Source organism: Pelodiscus sinensis, chromosome 1, assembly GCF_049634645.1.
Source record: "Pelodiscus sinensis isolate JC-2024 chromosome 1, ASM4963464v1, whole genome shotgun sequence".
NCBI lineage: Eukaryota > Metazoa > Chordata > Testudines > Trionychidae > Pelodiscus > Pelodiscus sinensis.
Window position 1 is genome coordinate 131,656,946 of NC_134711.1, and position 20,557 is coordinate 131,677,502.

Below are 20,557 nucleotides of genomic sequence, written 5' to 3' on the forward strand. Positions count from 1 at the left end.
GCACCAGCACAAAGTCTTAACCTGGCTTCCACCAGCCTTGTTGTTCCTTGCAGAGTGATTCTAACAACCCTTCCTGTCCTGAGTCTTCCCAAATCCGAACTTCTTAAGTATCAGAAACTCAGTCTTTTCCCTTCTGGTTTATCAACCCCCTAAATATCAGTTCATTTTTGCATACACCCTTCTTGCAGTTGGCACAACAGAGATCTGCTTTGGGTAAAAGAGACAAATGGTTTATTTAATTTAAAAAAAACCTCACAGCTTGAAAGATGAAACTATAGAGAAGAGCAAAAATATACAAGTTAAACTGCAAATAAATATAAAGACATAACCTTTGCCTTTCCAGTTTTATAAAAGATAAAATCACTTTTCTAATACAAGTCATCTATTGCCTGTGTACAGTTTACCATTATACATCCATGTATACGTAAGTCTGACGGTATGGGTTTGGTGGGGGAGATCCAGTATTTCATGGACAATTTAATGCCAACAGACTTTTCCTCATTTTCTGGATGCCTTTCAATTCAAGCCCCTCCTATTTAAAAAGGGTTTGCAAGTTGTTTGCTTCATTCACTGTTGATATTCCGAGTGAAGAAATCTTGTCTCGCTGTCTTTTCATTAACTTTTCCTGGATCGTACCATGTATTCTTACCAGTTTGTGTAACCACTTGGCCCAGACAATATTTCCCACTGTCCGGGGGTGAGGTGGAACTGAAATTTTTTAACACAGTTCTCTATGTGCCCGAATACATATATTCGTCATGGCAACATATATACCTCCCTCGTAATTAAGTTAAGAAATGTTATACACTTCCATAAAAAACTTTACTCGACCTATTTTTATAGCACAGTAATGCTGTATACAATCAGTTAATACAACTGATTAAAACCTGTTATCTCTCTGGGGTGTATGATCAAGTAGATTTTGTGACCAGGCTGGTAACTTTCTATAACAATTTAACCAGGTTTACTGGCATTGCTAAGGCACTGTGCCCCCTAAAATGGGCCTCAGTGGATTGGACATACACATTTTCAGAGGATTGTGGAAAATGCACCCTGCACTTTTTAGTAGTAAGTCTTGGTATTTTTAAAGTGCTGGGCACCTTGTCTTTAGCACAGAAGAAAGCGTTTAGCCTGACATTGCCCTATGCAGGAACAATGTCTCTATCACCCATCACTCAGACCCTCCACTTTTGCAAACACTGGAATGTGTTCTGGTGGTAAAAGCCAGTCCTTAGCTCTAAAGTATATTTTAAAAGTATCTAAAGAGTCCAACCAACTCTAAGCGTTTTTGATCTGCACTCCACAAAATAGTTGAACATTTTTCCTGTGAATCAAATCCCACCCTTGCCAGCCACAAAAGATTGTGGAATTATTTAGAGGCCATTTTGTGGGTGAAGCGATAAATATGCTTGAGAGCTACTTGTTTAAATTATGCTATTTCAAATTTTTGTTTTCTTGCTGACCTACATTATAGTGTGAATTACTCAACATGTACTGAATGTTGCTTTTTTTTATAGTACCCATCTTTATGGAGAATGTTTTTAATATGTTCTTTATCCCTTTTCACTATCAAAAATGCACCCAGGAACACGTAAATGTTTGACTAACATTTCCATTTAGATAAATCTATGAGTATTTGATCTCCATTCTTTGTGGCTGTGTACTAATCATGTTTTATGGCTGAACAATGGAGGAGGAGCTATGTCTCAATGTATTTGTGATGTTTTTATATTCTGTAAATAACAGCTTTCAAAACGTTTTACCACAGTCGTGATTTTGTTTTGACTTGTTTCAGGAGCATCCCAGACCAGAATATGAAACCAAAGTGCTACAGAAAAAACAAAAAAATGAAACTAATGAAAAGGATGACTTAGATGAGGTAGGACATATGGATTTACTTCTGTGTTTCATTTGCATTTTGTTTATATTTTATTAACATTTTTGTGTCTGTCTCAATTTTGCTCTGCTGGTCAGTTTGCAGAATAATCTCTTCTGTGCTGTTTGCCTCTTTTTCAATCTCACGTTTTTTCAGTCTCACGGGGTATTTCTGATGACTTAGTCCTGTGCATCCCTGCACCACTGCAGCATGATTTTAGGTCCCTCACTCAGCTAATGCTGCGTGAGGCATGCCACCTAAGAGTGGAGAACGTGTAGTGCGGGGTCTACTAAGGATGGTGGTGACGGATTGTGATCAGTGATGGAATCAATGATCTGCTGTTTCCTCTTTGAAACTGCTTCAGAAAGTAAAGTTTCCTACATTTGGGCACTCCCACAGCATATGTAGGACCATACTATTTTACCCTTTCAGTATTTGTCTGCTGAGCTCATTCCTCACCATGCTTAATTTGATATTTTAACAGCGAGTGTAATAAAAGGAGGGGCAAGAGGACAATGTTTTCATTTTTTTCTTTTTGAAATTTAAAAAATCAAGACATTTCACCAGAGAATCAAAATTTTTTCCTATTTTTAAAAATTGAAATAAAAAAACACCAACCAGTTCTACGTTCTGGATAATCCCCAAATTGGATTATTGTGATGAAATCTTTTTGGATGATACTTGAATAACACCCAGAAACTTCAACTATCCTGAAAAAGGCCCACTGAATTACAGTGGCATAGGTTCAGGCATCTAGGGCAGTAATCAGAGGCTCAGCTCCTTAGCAGTCTGACTTGGAGCACAACTCAGACTGGTTCCCACTTGTTTCCAGGTACAATCCAAGATATTGCCTGTCTGCTACAAAGTCTTGGGTGTCATCGTCACTGCAACCCTTAGCTGGAGTCAGTACACTTGAGTTCCTGCACTCCAGCTAGCACACGTTAAGTGAGAACAACCGCAAAACAAGACTGAGTTACACAGGCTACGTCTAGATTGCAAGCCTCTTTCGAAAGATACTTTTGAAAAAGACTCTTTTGAAAAAGAGTGTCTAGACTACAACCAGTCTGGATGCTCTCTTTCGAAAAAGCACAGTTTGCATTACATAGCGCCTTTTTTTGAAAGAACACTTTTGAAAAAAGGCGTTCTTCCTCGTAAAATGAGGTTTTCCGTGGTCAAAAAAACTGCCGCGTTCTTTCAATTTACTTTCAAAAGAATTCAGCAGAAGTCTAGACGCAGGGGGAGTTTTTTTTGAAAAAAGGCCACTTTTTTTCGAAAAAACCCTGTAGTCTAGACACACCCACAGATTGATTTACATAGTAGCACCGAATTATTGGATTAACTGCTGCTGAGTTGGTGTAACTCCAGTTGTTTCATCACCACTGCAGCTTCAGCATCACTTGAGTTTCAGCCCAGCGCTGTGCTACCCTAGCTAGCTTGAGCTTAAAGTACCAGGTAAGCAGAGCTGAATCCCATCCACACACTAAAATGTCTAGATTAGGGGTAACACTCAAATTATAACTTGAACTAACTGGACTGTGAAAACACACCCCGTGTTATATCTACTCTGCAGTTGGGAATATTTTCCCCCAGTATAGTTAGACCTGGTCTACCATAAGGAGTCATTTTGAAATAACAAACAGAGCATTCACATTACCAATCCCGTTATTTCAAAATAAGGGGCTGATTATTTCAATAAATAACTCCTGCTTTCCATGCGGAATAACGTTTATTTTGAAATAGTTATTTTGAAATAGCGGTAGTGTGGATGCTCCACTTTTGCTAATTCGAAATAACCGCTCCCCAGAGTCATTCAAAATAATTACTTCCCAGTGCTTCCTAGGACTCTAAGTCTAGGTAGCACAGACACATTAAGGGAGTCTGTCTCGGACTAATTTTGAGACTTCCCTGGAGTGTGGGCATGCTACTTTGAAATAGTTATTTTTTGAGTTATTTCAAAATAATTTCCTAGTGTAGACATGCCCCTAGATAGACACACAAGATTAGCTCTGCTCACCTTAGCATGCTAAAAGTAGCAGTCTAGCTGGAATAGAATGGGTAGAGGCTCAAGCTAGCCACCTGAGTACAAACTCTCCCAGACCTCCTGGGTATATAATCGGGTAATCAGCCTGAGCCATCACCCCCAGCTATTCTGCTACTTTCAATGTGCTTGCTGAAGCAGAGTGAGCACCTGTCTGCCTAGCGATGCTGGGAAGTGTGCTCCCAACAGCAGCTACCGTTAGACTGCCTCCTTTTCCATATGTTACCCAGTTGGTTGAGATCAATTTGGACACTCAGACCATTAGGTATCATTTGTGTGCCTAGGGCTGGAAATAAGGAATTCTCAGTGGGTGGCTTTGAGTGCGGAAATGCTCAGATAATCAGCTGGGTACCCAGGTAGTTTGTATATCTTTGATTGTTTTTGTGTTTATGAGGGGATGGTTTGGGAGATTTTGGTCTGGCTGGGTACCTATTTCATTTGTGTTGGGTAATATTGGTTGGTTGACAGTCTGAGTCACTGGTCTTACTGTAAATGCATCAAAATGTCTGCTTCAGAACTGAAAGCAAGTACACATTCCCATTCCCCTCTTGTAAAAAGTCTGAGGTCTATTTCCCAGGCATTCAGAAATCCCTGAAGACTCCCTGAATTAGTCTCGGCTAAATGTAGTTTATTCTGTGTGTGATACATGTGACAACTAAATCAAGGTATTTGGAAATGTGTCCAATCTTGAGATTGAAGGAGCCTATTACCCTATTTATATGCTGAAAAGAAACAGTGCTTGAACTGGAGATTACTCCAGAACTCAGGCTTGGCCAAAACAGTTAGATGTTGCAGCATATAAAGGAAGTTAACTACTTCCTTTCTCCTGCAGATCATAACTGAGTTCTTTTAGTGTAGCCAATGAGTCAGCCAGCCAGAGAAAATTAACTGCCATCTCATGGGCCTTATCCAACAACAACTGAAGTCAGTGGAATGATTCCTAATGACTTTAATGGGTGTTGGGTCTGGCCCAATGTGACCAGGGAGTTTTGCCAGACAGGAGCTCAGACACAGAGGATGGGGAGCTTTTCCATTAGACACTGAGCAGTTTTCTAGGCATCCCTAGTGAGGGATTAAATCCTATAATAGGTGAATAAAGGAACTGGTGTGCATCTCTTGTTTAAGTAAAAATCAGGAATAAGTGAGTGATAATGCACAAATTACATTTTTGTTGTGGCTAGGATGAGCAAAGTAGTTAGCCGATTGAAATGGGAAAAGGATCGTCCCCAGTATTAAAGGTTAGAAATAAAACCATCATAAAAGAAAATAAAATTGAATCACATAATAGATGGGAGTATGAGAAGCTACTTAAAGAGCCAGCAGCACACAATTCATTGGCATTCATTGCCAGGTCAATTTGTATCTTAGGTCTCCCACCAAAGACAATGCTAGTAGCCAATCCTGTAATAAATTAGCTAAAGGTTTATTCAGTCAGAAAAGGAAATGAGAGTTTCTTTACAGGTTAAAATGAACAGGCATGAATACAGAAATGAGTTTCGGTCTGATTCAAAACCTGAACAGAGCTGTAGTAATTGATCAGGTCAAAGTGTCTTTCGGGGCTCACGCCTGCCAAGTAGCATGGGCACTTTTTACTTACGCGTAGGAATCTTTGCCCCTCAGAGTCAAGCTATCAAGAACAAGATTCAGTTTCTCTTTGTCAGGGATTTTAATCCCTGTCATTTCAGATACCAGCATTGATGAATTCATCCATAGATCTCCCTTCCCTAATAGGAGTTAGGAATGCAGTCAACAGGGCCTCTCTCCTTTCATGCTGCACAATATTTTATTTGCCTTCATTGGGTCATATTGACCTTGATGCTTCTTCTCCCATTAGGTGAGTTACACAATTTCAGAGGTTTGCAATGCAAACATTCACTATAACTGCATACCATGAGCTATAGCGTTTATAAGCAAGATCAATACAGGCAGCATCCTACTAGCATTTTATAAAGTCTAAACACATTCTTATTCACTTCACAGCTAATATTTACAGTAAAACTCCAATTGTCCAACATCCAGTGGTCCAGCACTACCTATAGTCTGGCACCAAGTGGAACCCAGAAGTGCTCCAGCCAGCCAGACAATTGGAGCTGCTCCGCGCTGATTCCCCAAGTTCACTGCTGCTGCTGCTGCTGCTGCCGCTGCTGAAACTGACGAGTGACAGACTTGGGAAGCTGCGGGCAGAGCATCTGGGGTGCTGCCGGATTGGTCCCGCAGCACCGCCCCTCACCCCCATGCTCAGCACCTGGCAGCACCCCAGCTGCTCTGCTCCACGCCGCTTCCCCAAGCCCGCTGCTGCTGCAGCTGAAACTAATGAGCAGCAGACTTGGGGAAGCTGCAGAGCAGAGCAGCTGGTGTGCTGCCAGGTGCCGGGCAGAGGGGTGAGGGGCAGCGCTGCAGGACCAACTGGGCAGCACCCTAGCTGCTCCGCCCGCCACTTCCCCAAGACTGCCACTCGTCAGTTTCAACAGCGGCGGACTTGGGGAAGCCGTGGGGCAGAGCAGCTGGGGTGCTGCCAGGTTGGTCCCGCAGCAGCGCCCCTCACCTGAGTGGTGCTGCAGGAACAACCTGGCAGTACCCCAGCTTCTCTGCCCCGCCGCTTCCCCAAGTCCACCACTGCCGCTTGCAGCCCCAGCTGGACTGTCGCCGGCGGCTGCACAGGGCTTCCCCCGCCTCCCTGCAAAACGGCGGAGGGTTCATCCCACGACGTGCCGTTCCCCACGGACCCCCCCCCCCCCGACCTGTCACAGCCCCCCTGCTGGAGTACCTCCTGATACTCTGGCATATCCGATAATCTTGTACCCCCTGGGTCCCAAAGGTGCCGGATTATCGGAAGTCTACTGTACTTTGGTAATGCTAGCACGCAGGTAAGAATTTGTAAAAATATTCAGTGAGGTTGTGGCCTTGGCATGAACTGACACATGGTTTGCCAGCGTTACAGCCACCTTGAGTGATCAGCCCCTAAATGTGTAAACATCCACACATGCATACATAGATAAATGTCCTGTCACCCCTCCTGTCATTATATGACACCAAATGCTTACAGACTCTAGTCACAACAAATCCTAATTATTTTTAGGTTTCATAATATGATAAAAAGGCAGATCTATGTTTGATCATACAATTTCTTCCTCAGATATAAAGAGTATGTCTACACAGCACCCTTACCTTAAAATAAGGCACTATTCCGAAACGTCCCTTATCCCTCATGCAATTTGGTTTACAGGGACATTAGAACTGCGAGCCCGTTATATTTCAAAATAACGGGCTTGCTCTTAAGATGCGGAATAGCTATTTTGGGATACTGGAAGTGTAGACATAGCCTAAGAGAATATCTGCACCAGATCTTGTAGGCATAGGTGTTATGTTAATGTGTGGTTCTGTTTTTTGTTGTTGTTGTTGTTCTGGCTATGGCATGCCCAGGGTGCAATCCAAACAAATGAGTAGCAGTGTTTCTCTACTTATGTTCCTGGGGAAGGTTGTTTAATACATGTGCTCATCCTGAAGCTTTAACCCCGTGCCTGCTATCTACCTGCAAATTCTTGTGCCCACGGACTACTTGGAAAGTTCCAAACCTTTGAGCTATTTACAGACAGCTAAAATTTTAATTAATTACCTTGCCACAGTGGCATGGTAATTAAATAAAATGTTAACTCTCTGCTCACGTCTCTTCTCAACAAACACCAGATTACTGTGGTTTGAAGTGCAAGTTGTACTTTTTAGAACTGAAAATATCACAATAGACCAATATAGAAGGGAGATCTCCAGTTCCTTAACGGTCCTTTCAGTTTGTGCACTTAGCTTTGGAAAGTCCTGAGAAACTGGACTTTAGAATAATGGTTTTTGAAATGATTATTTTACATATTTTTTATGTTTGAAAATGCATATTCTCTCTCCTTCAGTTGACCTTGTACTCTTTGTGAAGGTCCTTGTACACTAGCTCAGCAACTTTAGCATGATAGTTGATGTCAAGGTTTCTGAGATGTCTCTGGCTCAGTACCTCAAGCTTGGGCAAGGAGCTGGAGCACAAGACTTTGTCAAATTGCTAGTGTAGCCCTTTTGGTTTTCTGGACTTGCGCCAAGGACGAAGCCTCTAGGGGTGTGTCTACACAGCACCCTTACCTCGAAATAAGCTACCCAATTTGCGCTATGCAAATTGCATAGTTTATTTCAAGGTAAGTTCAAAATAGCTTATTTCAAAATTTAGCACTGTCTATTTAGAAATAAAGCAACATTCTGACAAGCCCCTTAATTCTTGTGGATTGAGGTTACAGGGTCACCAGAATAGCATGCCCGTTATTTTAAAATATATTTCGAAATAACAGACACGTTTAAAGATGCGGAATTGCTATTTTGAGATACTTCCGGTATCCTGAAATAGCCCCGCTGTCTATACGTAGCCTACGAGATTATAGGATCAGCACTTGTAGCTTCCTGCTTTGTTCTGAATGTCCCATGGCACATCTAGAATGATATTCAAATGACAAGGCACAGGTTGTAAAGTGATTAGATGGTCTGATGTCAAGACATGCCTCTGTGATATCATTGGTTAGCAACTCCGGATTGCTGTTCTTATATTAAGAAACCAACCTCTGGCATCAATGCTCAGCATCTCTAGCCTAATTATCAGATGTGAAGCCACAGGGGTCTCTGAAGATTTTGGCTCAGTAGCTGTGACTTACTGGGATAGAGCTTATTTCCACCCTTGATTTAGAGCTTATTTAAAAGCATTCATCTCCAAGGTAGCCACCTATTTCCCGTATATTTCCTGTGCCGGTGATGCTTTTAAAATACTGAGTTTTTACATGTAAATGTCTATATGTGATGCAATTCCTGCTTGCCTTACTCCTGCAAGTAGGCCCACCAACATTCCTGGGGCTAGTTGTGTGACTAATATGGGCAAGATTTAGTCATGTGATTGCATTGTCTTAAAGAAGAAAATCAACCCAGGTTTCCTTACCACCTTCGTGAATCATAACTTTCAAATGCCTGGTAATAGAGCCTCTTTCCCAGGATGGTGCTTTCGGTTATTTCTCCAACATTGGAGTGTATCCAATGTTGTTTGAGTGGAGAATAAAGGTACATTTTCTAAGTTTTAGCTGTATGTTAGCTGAGAAGGGAGCAATAAATTCACGAGTGTAAATTCAATGAGAATAAGAGTAGACAGAAGCTGAATTAAGATTACACTTTATGGCCCAAATTCAGTCCCTAAATAAGCAGAAGTGACTTTACTGATTCCACTAGGAGTCCATCTCCTTTAAAAGAGGGTTCAACATGCTTCTTCAAATGGTCGGATGTGAAAGTCATTAACCCTAATTTGAGTTGGAAATACTCGATGCTGTTAGGATCAGACCTTTAACTAGTAAACATGTGAGTCACTATGCCCTAACACCAAATTCTAAATCAGCCTTATTAAAGTGAGCTATGTAAATTAAAGTTTTGCAGATGTAATGTATTACTTGCCTAATGGGGATTATGTTATAGAAAATCGCTTTCATGAAAACACTTGTAACAGTATTTAATCTACTCTGATGAACAAAGAACAAGATATAAGTCTACCACATACTGCATGAGTCAGGCTGTTTTATTATATTTAATAAATATTTCATCAGGTGTATTGAAACTAGGAAAGAATCTGAGGGTAGATATCCCTTTATAAAAGATCAGTGTGAAATTTACTATTACCACAATACCCTAAGGTCTTAGTCCTTCCAAAGAGAACTCATTTAAAGTTAAAGAAGTTAAAACATTTACACTAAATGCCTTAGGTTAAGCAGCGAACAAACAGTCATTAGAAATAATTATATGCACTTAAAAAGATAATGGTAAGCACCAAAGGACTGATTTTGGAAACTCTTATGTGAACAGTCCCATTGTAGTTAATGGAAATATTTGTATCCGTAAGGACTTGTTATGGAAGTAAAGGTTCACAATGTCAATCTTGATGTAGTTCTAAGGTAAGTAACTAAAAAGGTTTACTACTGGCTAGGTTGAAAAGGTAGATGAAGTTTATGTGTGTGCAATCCTGCATATGTATCTTCTAATATAGTAATGTGGGGAAAGCAGTTTTTGGTACAGTAAAACAGCTGATCATTTCTTTGCTATTCTTCAGATAATACTTTTTTGAAGTTCTTGTTAGGGAATTTTCTCCTCAGTGATGTGGTTAGAATTTTTTAATCAAGGAAAATTCTCAGATTACAAATTGTTGAAAGATGCTTCCAACATATCAGTGATAAGCTTGTCTCTCTATTCATACAATGTTAAGATTATGAATTTAAATGCAGAAAAGTCAGGAAATGAAAAAAAAATAGGCTCTGATCTGTAAACACACCGATGGACTAACTCCAACTCCCACTGGAATCTGCAAAAAGCCTCCCATTTATTTCAGAGGGAGAAGGATTAGCTTCTGACTCCTTTTCACATTCTTTTCAATGTGTTCAGATGATCTGGCAAATAAAAAACGTATATGATTGTGCATCATATCTTGCCTATTTGGAAGGAAAACAAATAGCTGATCTCCCATATGTCTTAAGGAAAACTTTATTTATAGTCAAAAAGACGCTTTGCCTTGGTTTATCTATTTAAATAAAGTCCTGGGAATAATAAAATTTGGCATTCCCTTTTGCTTTTAACTCATTATATCAAACATGAAAGTGGAATAATGAATTACTGAAACAAATAAAATTGTTAATTTCATTGTTAATTTAAGTGAAACATTATTGTAAATAAAGGTTTGACATACATAGTCATAATACAGCATATGTTAGCATGTCATGGTAAACAATATGTCATCAGTGCCTTTTAGGCATTATAAAAAGATCAGCGCAGAAGACCTTAGTCTGTTTCACTTCAGCCCTGACATAAGGAAAACTCCCATCAAAGCTTGTTTCAGCACTGAGGAAAAAAACCTGAGCCTTCAGGGTTTGGATCCATTAAATTTTATTAGGAGGTTCTAATTATGATGAATTAAATAAAAATTACTTTAAATCCTTTTGCTACCTATCTACAACTGGGATAATCCAGGATAGATAATTGGTTATAAATATTTGTTTGAATAATTGGAGTTGAAAAAGTGTTCTCACACACACCCAGCTACATCTACACTGGCGCATTCTCACGCAAAAACTCTTTTGCGGAAGAGTTCTTCTGTAAAAACTCTTCCAGAAGAGAGCGTCTACACTGGCATGTGCTTTTGTGCAAGAAAGCTCTGATGGCAATTTTAACCATAGGGCTTTCTTGCGCAAGAAATTAATGTTGCCTGTCTACACTAGCCTCTTCTGGAAGAGCTCTTGCGCAAAAGGGCTTCTTCCTGAGCAGGAGCATCAGAGTTCTCCTGCAAGAAGCCCTGATTTTATACATTAGAACGTCAGTTTACTTGCGCAAGAACACACGGCCAGTGAGACAGGCAGCAAGTTTTTGTGCAAGAGCAGCTGCTTTTGCATGAGATCTCACCAGTGCAGACACAGCCACAGAGTTGCCTTGCCATTAATAGTAAGGAAACAATTTGCTAGGATTGAGTGGCCCTAACTGGTGACTTAATTAGAAAAGTCAGTTTTGTCCCAATATTTCTTTTAATTGGGTAAACTCTTCTAAGTCTTTTTTATTCTGTAATCTCATCATTAACTTCCTTTTACCAGCATTTGAGTTAGAGTAAAGGTGGACAATAAAACAGTGGCAGTTCACCAGAGTTAGCCCCTGATGGACCACCACCACTATATTTACGTTCATGACCACAGATACCAGCGATTGCAGCTCCCATTGGCCACAGATTGCCATTTCCAGCTAACGAGAAAGGCAGGAAGTGACGCAAACCAGGACATCACTTCCCTCAGCTCCCATTGGCCGGGAATGGTGATCTGCAACCAGTGGGAGCTGTGATCATTGGTACCTGTGGCTGTGCAGGTAAATATGGGGGGGGGGGCACCAGAAATTGACCCTGGCAGACCAGATCTGGCCCGTAGACTAGTATTTGCCTACCCCTAAGTTAGAGGCCTATATTAAATCTGTCCTTTCTCTCCTCTTTTCTCTAGGCCCTTGCACCATTAGCAAAACAATTTTTAAAACAAATATATTGAAAAAATGAAAGGAGTAAACATGAATGAATATATGAGACTGTGTATGCTGTGAACAATTCTTAATCCTTAGGAGCCCTTCCTCCTTGTTCCCATTGCTGCAGTTGTTAATTGATTCATTAATTGGATCAAATCACCTATAAAGAATAGCCCTTACATCAATTTTACTCCAGGGTAAACAAAATAAGATTTTATATCTCCAAAACATTTTCTCTTTCAAATATGTATGTGTAAATAGCTTATGTGTAAATAGTCACAACCCTCTCATTATTTTTATGAACTTTGAATGTACCATAAAGTAACTAACAAGGTAAGACAGTATAGATTAAAAATATATACATTTTGGTCCTTCTGTTTCTTAAAAATCTTAGCAGCCATGTTAGTCTGTACCTTTAAAAAGAACTTCTAAAAATGAGTAGTTCAGTGGCACCTTATATATTTTTGTTAATCTCTGAGGTGCCACAGGACTATTCATTTTTAATTGTTGTTTTTGAATGTCATCCTGTTTATTTCAGTCCGTTTCAGCAGTTTGACCAGATCATTTTGAATTGTAATCTTATCCCCCTAAGCACTTGCAAGCCCTCCAACCGTGGTCTGCATTTTTATAAGTGCTCTTTCTATGCCATTATACAAATCATTGATGAAGATATTTAACAGAAATGGACCCAGATGGGATCCCTAAGGGACTCCACTTGATGTGCCCTTTCAGCTTGATGGGAACAGTTTTCAAACCAGTTATGAACTCACTATATATTGTAGCTCCATCTAGGTTGTATTTCCCTAGTTTGTTTATGAGAAGATCATGAATGACACTATCAAAAGCCTTACACAAGCTTTACTCCATCTTTCTAGGTACTTAAATTAAGCTGACAAGATTCTCCTTATTCTGCCTTTTATAGACAGGCACTATATTAATTATTTTCCAGTCCTATGGAATGTCTTCTGTCTTCCATGACTTTTTACATATAATTGCTAATAGATCACTCAGCTGCTTGAGTATTCTAGGATGTATTTCATCAGGCCCTGGTGACTTGCAGACATCTAACATGTCCAAGTAATTCTTAACCTGTTCTTTCCCTATTTTAGCCTCTGATCCTTTTTGGTGAAAACTAAACAAAAAAGACCTTCAGCACTTCTGCCATTTTCACATTTTCTCTTAGGCTATGTCTATACTGGCGGCTTCTTGCACAAGAACATCTTGCTCAAAGGTTCTTGCGCAAGAAGTCTTACGCAAGAAAATGTCCACGCTGCCATGTGCGTGCTGTGCTTTTGCGCAAGAGCTCCCATGGCAGTGTGGACGCTCTCTTGTGCAAGGAAGCTCTGATGGCCATTTTAGCCATAGGGCTTTCTTGCACAAGAAATCCCTGCCGAGTGTCCACACTGCCCTCTTGCGCAAGAGCTCCTGCACAAGAGGGCTTACACCTGTTAAAATAGAGCATAGCTCTTGTGCAAGGAGACCTCTCTTACCATGCCATACTGTAAATTTCCTTGCGCAAGAGTGGACGGGTAGTGTGGACGCTCTGCAGATTCTTGCGCAAGAACAGCCATACTTGCGCAAGAAGCTGCCAGTGTAGATACAGCCTTATTGTTTCCCTCATTGACTAATGGACATACCCTGTCCATGCTCTTCCTCTTGCATCAAATGTATTTGTATTTCCTTCTTAATTATTTTTCTGAGATGAGTTCTAAGCCTCTTACTGACAACTGAAAGACAAGTGTATATATCTTTGGTATTCAACTGAATGGAAAGACTCACTTATACAGGCTTCATTTTTCACTCTCAGAAGTCAGTGGAATTTTTGCCAGTAAGTAATAAAATATTAGGCCTATGTCTGCAGTGTATGCAGATGACTTACTATTATATTGTACACAAGCCAGAGATTATAATAACAGGTTAGAGAATTATAGTGAAGACATAGCCTTGAAAGTAAATCTCCAGAAATCTGTGGTGTTTCCACTTTTATGGAGATACTTAAATATATGACAAGTTAAATAGTATTTTCCTTTTGCAGTATGCTGGTGGCAGATGCTTGCATCTTGGAGTGCATGTTCTACCTTCTGTTGATCATATTTATAGGGCAAACTTCACACTATTAATCTACAAAATCAAAACAGAAGCCCACATTTGGAATAAAATTGACCAAAATTGGCTATAGAGGCTGCATTCAGTCATAGGCAACGTCTAGACTGGCATGATCTTCCGCAAATGCTTTTAACAGAAAAGTTTTTCCGTTAAAAGCATTTGTGGAAAAGAGCGTCTAGATTGGCACGGATGCTTTTCCGCAAAAGCACTTTTTGCAGAAAAGCGTCTGTGCCAATCTAGACATGGTTTTGCGCAAGAAAGCCCTGATCGCCATTTTCGCGATTGGGGCTTTTTTGCGCAAAACAATAACGCGTTGTCTACACTGGCCCTCTTGCGCAAAAGCATTTGTGCAAGAGGGCTTTTGCCCGAACGGGAGCAGCATAGCATTTCTGCAAGAACATTGACAATCTTACATGAGATTGTCAGTGTTCTTGCGGAAATTCAAGTGGCCAGTGTAGACAGCTGTGTGCATTTTCAAAGAAATAAACTGCATTTGTGTTAAAATCTTTTGGGAATTTAATCCCCCTAGATTAAAATTCCATACACATTAAACTTAAAGAGCTAGAAAAGTAATTGTGACTTCCTCAGCTTTCACAGTACCATGTTTACATATTGAAAGTACTTGCTTTTTAGTCTACTAATATTCCTAGCCAACTGCAGAAGGGGATAGAGGTTATGCTATTTGAGACCTGTTGTATTAATTTAGATAGGCTAAATGAGCCATAGCTGTTAACATAAACCAGTCACCATCTGATGTTGAAGAGTGTTTAAACAAGGTTCATGCTTTGGTGTACAGAGACCTTAGCGTGTCCAGTACTGTGACAAACACACCATCAAACATCTTTTTAACCTTTTTATTAAAGATCTAGAAGAGAAGAAAAAACAGATAAAGAATGTGATATGCATGGCTTTTATTTTAACAATATCACCTGTTCTGTTTCCCTTAGTTAGAGCTGTTGTAAAGTCTCTAAAATTATGTTCAATATGCAGGGCTCGCCTATGGCGAGTAGATTACACCCTGGAAGAGCCGATGCGGAGTGATCTGCGCATGCGCAGAGCGCAGAACCGCGCGGCTGTTGAGCAGGGCTCGCCACAGCTCGCCGAGCCCTGTCAATATGGGTATGTCTACACTAAAGTGTTATTTCAAAATAGCTTATTTCAAAATAGCTTATTTTGAAATAATGTATCTAGACACAAAATGCATTTCGAAATAGCACGTCCACACTGATAGGATGCTAAATCGCATTTAAGGCCGGTTGCAACCGGTTCTGGCAGGGCATCAGGTCAGGAGTTACACTGTGTGGACTCTTGTATAAAAGGCCACCCAGAAGCAGTTCAGCCAGGGCTTCAGGTCACAAGTTGCTTTCGAGTGCTGGCGCCAGAGCCTAACAGAGATGTGTGCTTAATGGAACCCCCTGGACATCCGTTTCTCTCCTTCTGCTGTGTGCTTGCCTACCTCCTTGAGGGACAGCAAAGTTCTTGTAGTGCATGCTGTGGTTGCCCTGCTTTTTCTGATGCCACAGCTTTTTCCTTTGTGCCATGGAGCCAGAGCTGCCCCTGGGCATGGAATGGTCCCACATGGCCATGCTAAAGTTTCTACAGCACTTTGTGCCAGTTGCCTTCCTGGTCCAGACTGAGCTTGACCCTGAGCTCATTCTGGGGACCCTCTCCCTGGGTGCAGGAGCTACACCCTTGCAACCACAATCCACTCAGGAGAGTCATTTCTGGAAGCTGGGCACAAGTTCTGACTGGTGGGACTGGCTGGTAATGGAGCAGTGGGACGACCAGCAGTGGTTCCAAAACTTCCACATGTGGAAGGCCACCTTTTTGGAGCTGTGTGCCTGGCTCGCCCCAGCCCTCCACCGGAGGCCCACCATCCCCCTGGAGAAACAGGTCACCATTGCCATATGGAAGCTCGCCACCTTAGACAGCTACCAGTCAGTGGGTAATCAGTTCGGCAGGGGAAGTCTACCATCGGTGCCCTCCTCATGGTGGTAAGGCATTCTCGGACTGCAGTCCCTGCAGTGGGGGAGTGGGGAATCCTGGAAAAGGGGGACCTTTGGGAAAGCAGAGTGGAGGAAGAGGGGGTGGCAATGGAGTGAGGAGGAGCCCTGTCCCTGAGGGGGTTGTTGATTGGTCCAATAGTAATCTTATGGGCGTATACAAAGAAAACCATTTTGTCTATGGAAGGTGCTCCAATGGGTGGTGAGTCAAATGCCCAGGTATGTTCAAGTTACACTGTTCCACACTTTATACCTTCCGGTGTTGAAATGCTTTGATATTCTGAAAGTACTGATGATGCAGAATGGACATATCACCTGGTCCATTCTCATTGCAAGATGCACAACTTTGACAAAGCTGCAACTGCAAACACTAAAGTGGTTTTTGAATGTTGGAAGTGAGACTTTTTTTATCCAATTGCAGTTTGTCACCCTGCCAGCTATCACCGTTTCATTGTTGGAATGGTCACGCATTTATTGTGAGACTCATATTTCATGGTGGTCTGAAAGCCCCAATTCCTGGAGACATAAAATCTCAGCTTTTACTTAAAAAAATGTTTTTAGCCCTCGTTGCTTCTCAGCCTCTTGGCTAAGAGCAAGCATAGTTTCTAGCCCTCATAGTAAAAGAGAAAAGTTTGAAAAGATGAACTTAGTATTTATTGAAAGCCAATAAAATGAACTAATTTTTAAAAAATAAACCACCTCATGATTTGTAAGCCAAACTCACAATGTTTTGAGGCCTGAGGGTATGTCTACACTACAAAGTTAGTTCGAACTAACGGACGTTAGTTCGAACTAACTTTAATAGGCGCTACACTAGCGCTCCGCTAGTTCGAATTTGAATCGAACTAGCGGAGCGCTTAGTTCGAACTAGGAAAACCTCATTTTACGAGGACTAACGCCTAGTTCGAACTAGCTAGTTCGAACTAAGGGCTGTGTAGCCCTTTAGTTCGATCTAGTGGGAGGCTAGCCCTCCCCAGGTTTCCCTGGTGGCCACTCTGGCCAACACCAGGGAAACTCTATGCCCCCCTCCCGGCCCCGGACCCCTTAAAGGGGCACGGGCTGGCTACGGTGCCCGTGCCAGGTGCAAGCCTGCCAGCACCCAGCTAGCAGACCCTGCACCTGGCACGGCACAGAGCCACCCACCCGATGCCCCCCAGCCCACCCCCTCTTGCCGGGACCAGGCTGGCGGCTCCTGGGAGTTTGCCCTGGACCGCAAGAGGCGGGCACCTTCCTGGGCTAGTGCGGACATCGTGGACCTCGTCCACGATCTCCGCACTAGGCACAGGAAAGTGGCCGTCTAGGGCAGGAGAGCTGCCAGCCTGGTCACCCAGGACCAGGTGTGCATGAAAATCAAGGGGGTCCACTGAGACCCCCGACACTGAGCCCTGAGCTTACAATGGCCGTCCTGGGTCAGACCAAAGGTCCATCTAGCCCAGTAGCCTGTCTGCCAACAGCGGCCAACCCTAGGGACCCTGGAGGGGATGGACCGAAGACAATGACCAAGCCATTTGTCTCGTGCCATCCCTCTCCAGCCTTCCACAAACTTTGGGCAGGGACACCACTCCTACCCCCTGGCTAATAGGACTCCATGGCCCCAACCTCCATGACTTTATCTCACTTCCCTTTAAACTCTGTTCTAGTTGTAGCCTTCACAGCCTCCTGCAGCAAGGAGTTCCACAGGTTAACTATTTGCTTTGTCAACAACAACAACAACTTTCTCTTACTAGTTTCAAGCCTGCTACCCATTCCTTTCCTTTGGTGTCCTCTAGTCCTTCTTGATGGGAACTCAGGAAGAACTTTTCTGAATGCACCCTCTCCACCCAACCCCTTCTTTTAGAGACCTCTATCCTGTCCCCTCTCCATCTCCTCTTTTCTAAGCTGAACAGTCCCAGTCTCTGTAGCCTTTCTTCATCTGGGACCTGTTCCCAACCCCTGATCATGTTAGTTGCCCTCCCCTCTCCCAGCCTTTCTCTTCCCCTCTCCCACCTCCTTTTCCCAGTCCCCCCCAGTTTTGTTCAATAAAGACAGAGTCAATGTTGGAAGAAACGTTATCTTTATTTTGTACATCAATAAGAAGGGGGGCTAGGGAAGGGTAAGTGGAAGGAGGTGAGGGAGGAATGGGGTACGAGCCCCCGATGGGGAGGACTGGGCTGGCTCTGCGGGCTTCTGGGGGTGGAAGCTCTCCTGCAGCCCCCCAATTACTCCCTCTCCCCAGATGGCAGCCTGCGGCAAGTGCAGCCGGGCTGATGGCCGAGTGGTGTGATGTGCCCAGTGTGGGCACTCAGGGCACTCCAAGCCAGAACTTCTTTGCAAGCGGGGCACCCCTTAGAACTGTGTGTCCGGGGTGGGGGTCGGGACCCTTTAAGCGCAGCCCTCGGCTAGCCTGAGACAGCATCTCCATGCTCTAAGTCCTCCTTTTATGCCCTGCCGGCACTGCTTCCGGCCATCCTTAAGCCCTGTCCAGAGTCCACTCAATGTGGACTTACTAGTTCGAACTAGCAAAATGCTAGTTCGAACTAGTTTTTAGTTCTAGATGCGTTAGTTCGAACTAGCTTAGTTCGAATTAACTAATTCGAACTAAGTTAGTTCGAACTAGCGCTGTAGTGTAGACGTATCCTGACTTATTAATTTTGAATGCTTGAGTTTGACAAGACTGAGCTATATGTATAGGGTGCTGAGGAATGGACCTTATGTCATGCAGGGCTTATCAAACTTGGACAGAGTATGAGGGGACGGATCTTCTACAACTGATTGAGGTTTGGGGAGCCCCCCTAATCCTCACTTTTAATTTCAGATTTTTCAGTGGGTGAGTCATAATATGTGTGGCAAGTCTGGGCTAAGGCCCCTGGGTACGGCGCTTCCTGGTGGGTGTCTGCGTGCACCTCAGAGGCTCGTGGGGTCCCTACCACTGCTGAGAAAGGAAGTGTACCCTGCTCCAAGAGCCTTTTCCTCACTGGCCAGTCTGGGGTTTTGGAGGTCAGTCCCTCCAGCAGTTCACAGGATTCCCCTTTCCCCTTAGTGGCAGCCCACCAGCCAGGAGGAGGGTTGTGAGGGAGACCCAGTCCCACCCACTTGCTTTGGTTTCCAGCCCAGGGCCCTATAGGGGGTAGCCTCAAGTGGGCTGTGAAGCATGGCCCTTGCCCCACTGAATAGCAGCCCCTCCCTGGTCAACTTCCCCAACCCTTCCTGAGTACCTCCTCCCTGAAGCCTTGGAACACACCCTGTTGCAGGGCGGGGTGGGGTGGGGTGGGGTGGGTTGGTCTGGTCCTCTTCTGCTTCTCCCTGCCATGCCTGAGGGAAGGTTTGTATTGTGTACCCGTAGCCTTAACTGGTGGCAGGTGCTCCAATCAGTCCACCCTCCAGGCTGATTCCAGATGGGCTTCAGGTGCCCTGATGGCTGGGCTGCAGTCTCTACAAGCCTGCTCTGGGAACATAAACCCACACACCCAGCTCCCTGTATAAGTGCCTTCCAGCAGGCTTCTGCAGCCCCCTGCTCTCGGCCTGCCACATATGATAAACTCTAAAGATTCAGGGGCTAATCCTGCTGCCTTTTAAAAGTAAAGGGAACCAGTGAAAAAATTGGCATATCAAGGGATCTAGCCATATTTATACTAACATTAAAATTGCTTGAAAATTATTTATTTTTATATGAAGAACAGGCTTTTCAGGAAAATAGCTGAACATTCTTGATCCCAAAATTTAACATGTTGATCATGTTCTAGGGAGTTGACATGCACACACAGGTGTTTCATGCCCCTATTCTCCTTCAAGAGCTGACCTTTCTTGTTGGGCTACATCTTCCATGACACACCTCAGCCTGGTCCACCATTTTCCTGAGCTACTACAGCACATGAAGGAAAATGTATTTCAGATGGGCACTGGGTAGTTGTGATAGACAGTTGCTTCCTCAAATGAGGGAAGAGGAAGAGCCACCCTCTGCTTTTAAGGAAGAGGGTGAGTTGTGTCAGATCCCCATTTCTTTAAGGTAATTCATCCTTTATGCCTCCCCCCCCTTTTGTCCCCTCACTACTGGTTGTACCTCCTTAAACTGGGACTCTGGTCTGGTAATATCCCTGGTCTGGCACGACCATAGATATTCCTCCACTAGAGGAGGGGGGCCTGGATGTGTGGGGAGCCCCATGGCCGGGTTATCCAGCCAGGGCCAACAATACAAGTTGCTGGAGGCAGTAGAGGGCTGGAAGCAGAGTTGGCAATGGGTTGGGGGGCCGGTGGCAGAGGACTTCCTCATATCCAGCAAATTCCCTTGTTCAGGACTGTTCGGGTGCCAGAGCAGGGAGGTCCAACCTGTACTGTGAGGTGGATCAGTGAGGAGTCATATATCATTATTTCAGTATGGGCTGTCTTTCCAGGAACGTTTGCTCCAGAAAAGTTCAGCTATGTCTGCTCTATATAGATGTCTCGATCCTTCTTTTATGCATCAATACAGATTCACTTATCTTCTCAGCTTTCCCAACACCCACCTAC

At 43.1% G+C, this 20,557-nt stretch overlaps 1 protein-coding gene across 2 annotated transcripts in view; it reads left to right on the plus strand.

Moving 5' to 3' along the window:
• The window catches only part of ANO2 (anoctamin 2), a 264,010-nt gene that overhangs the window by 129,899 nt on the left and 113,554 nt on the right, over nt 1–20,557 (plus strand). For both annotated transcript variants that reach the window (XM_006128152.3, XM_075901649.1), the window contains one exon: nt 1,796–1,879. In XM_006128152.3, coding sequence (XP_006128214.2) covers nt 1,796–1,879 — 84 coding nt within the window. The remainder of the gene's footprint in view (nt 1–1,795; nt 1,880–20,557) is intronic.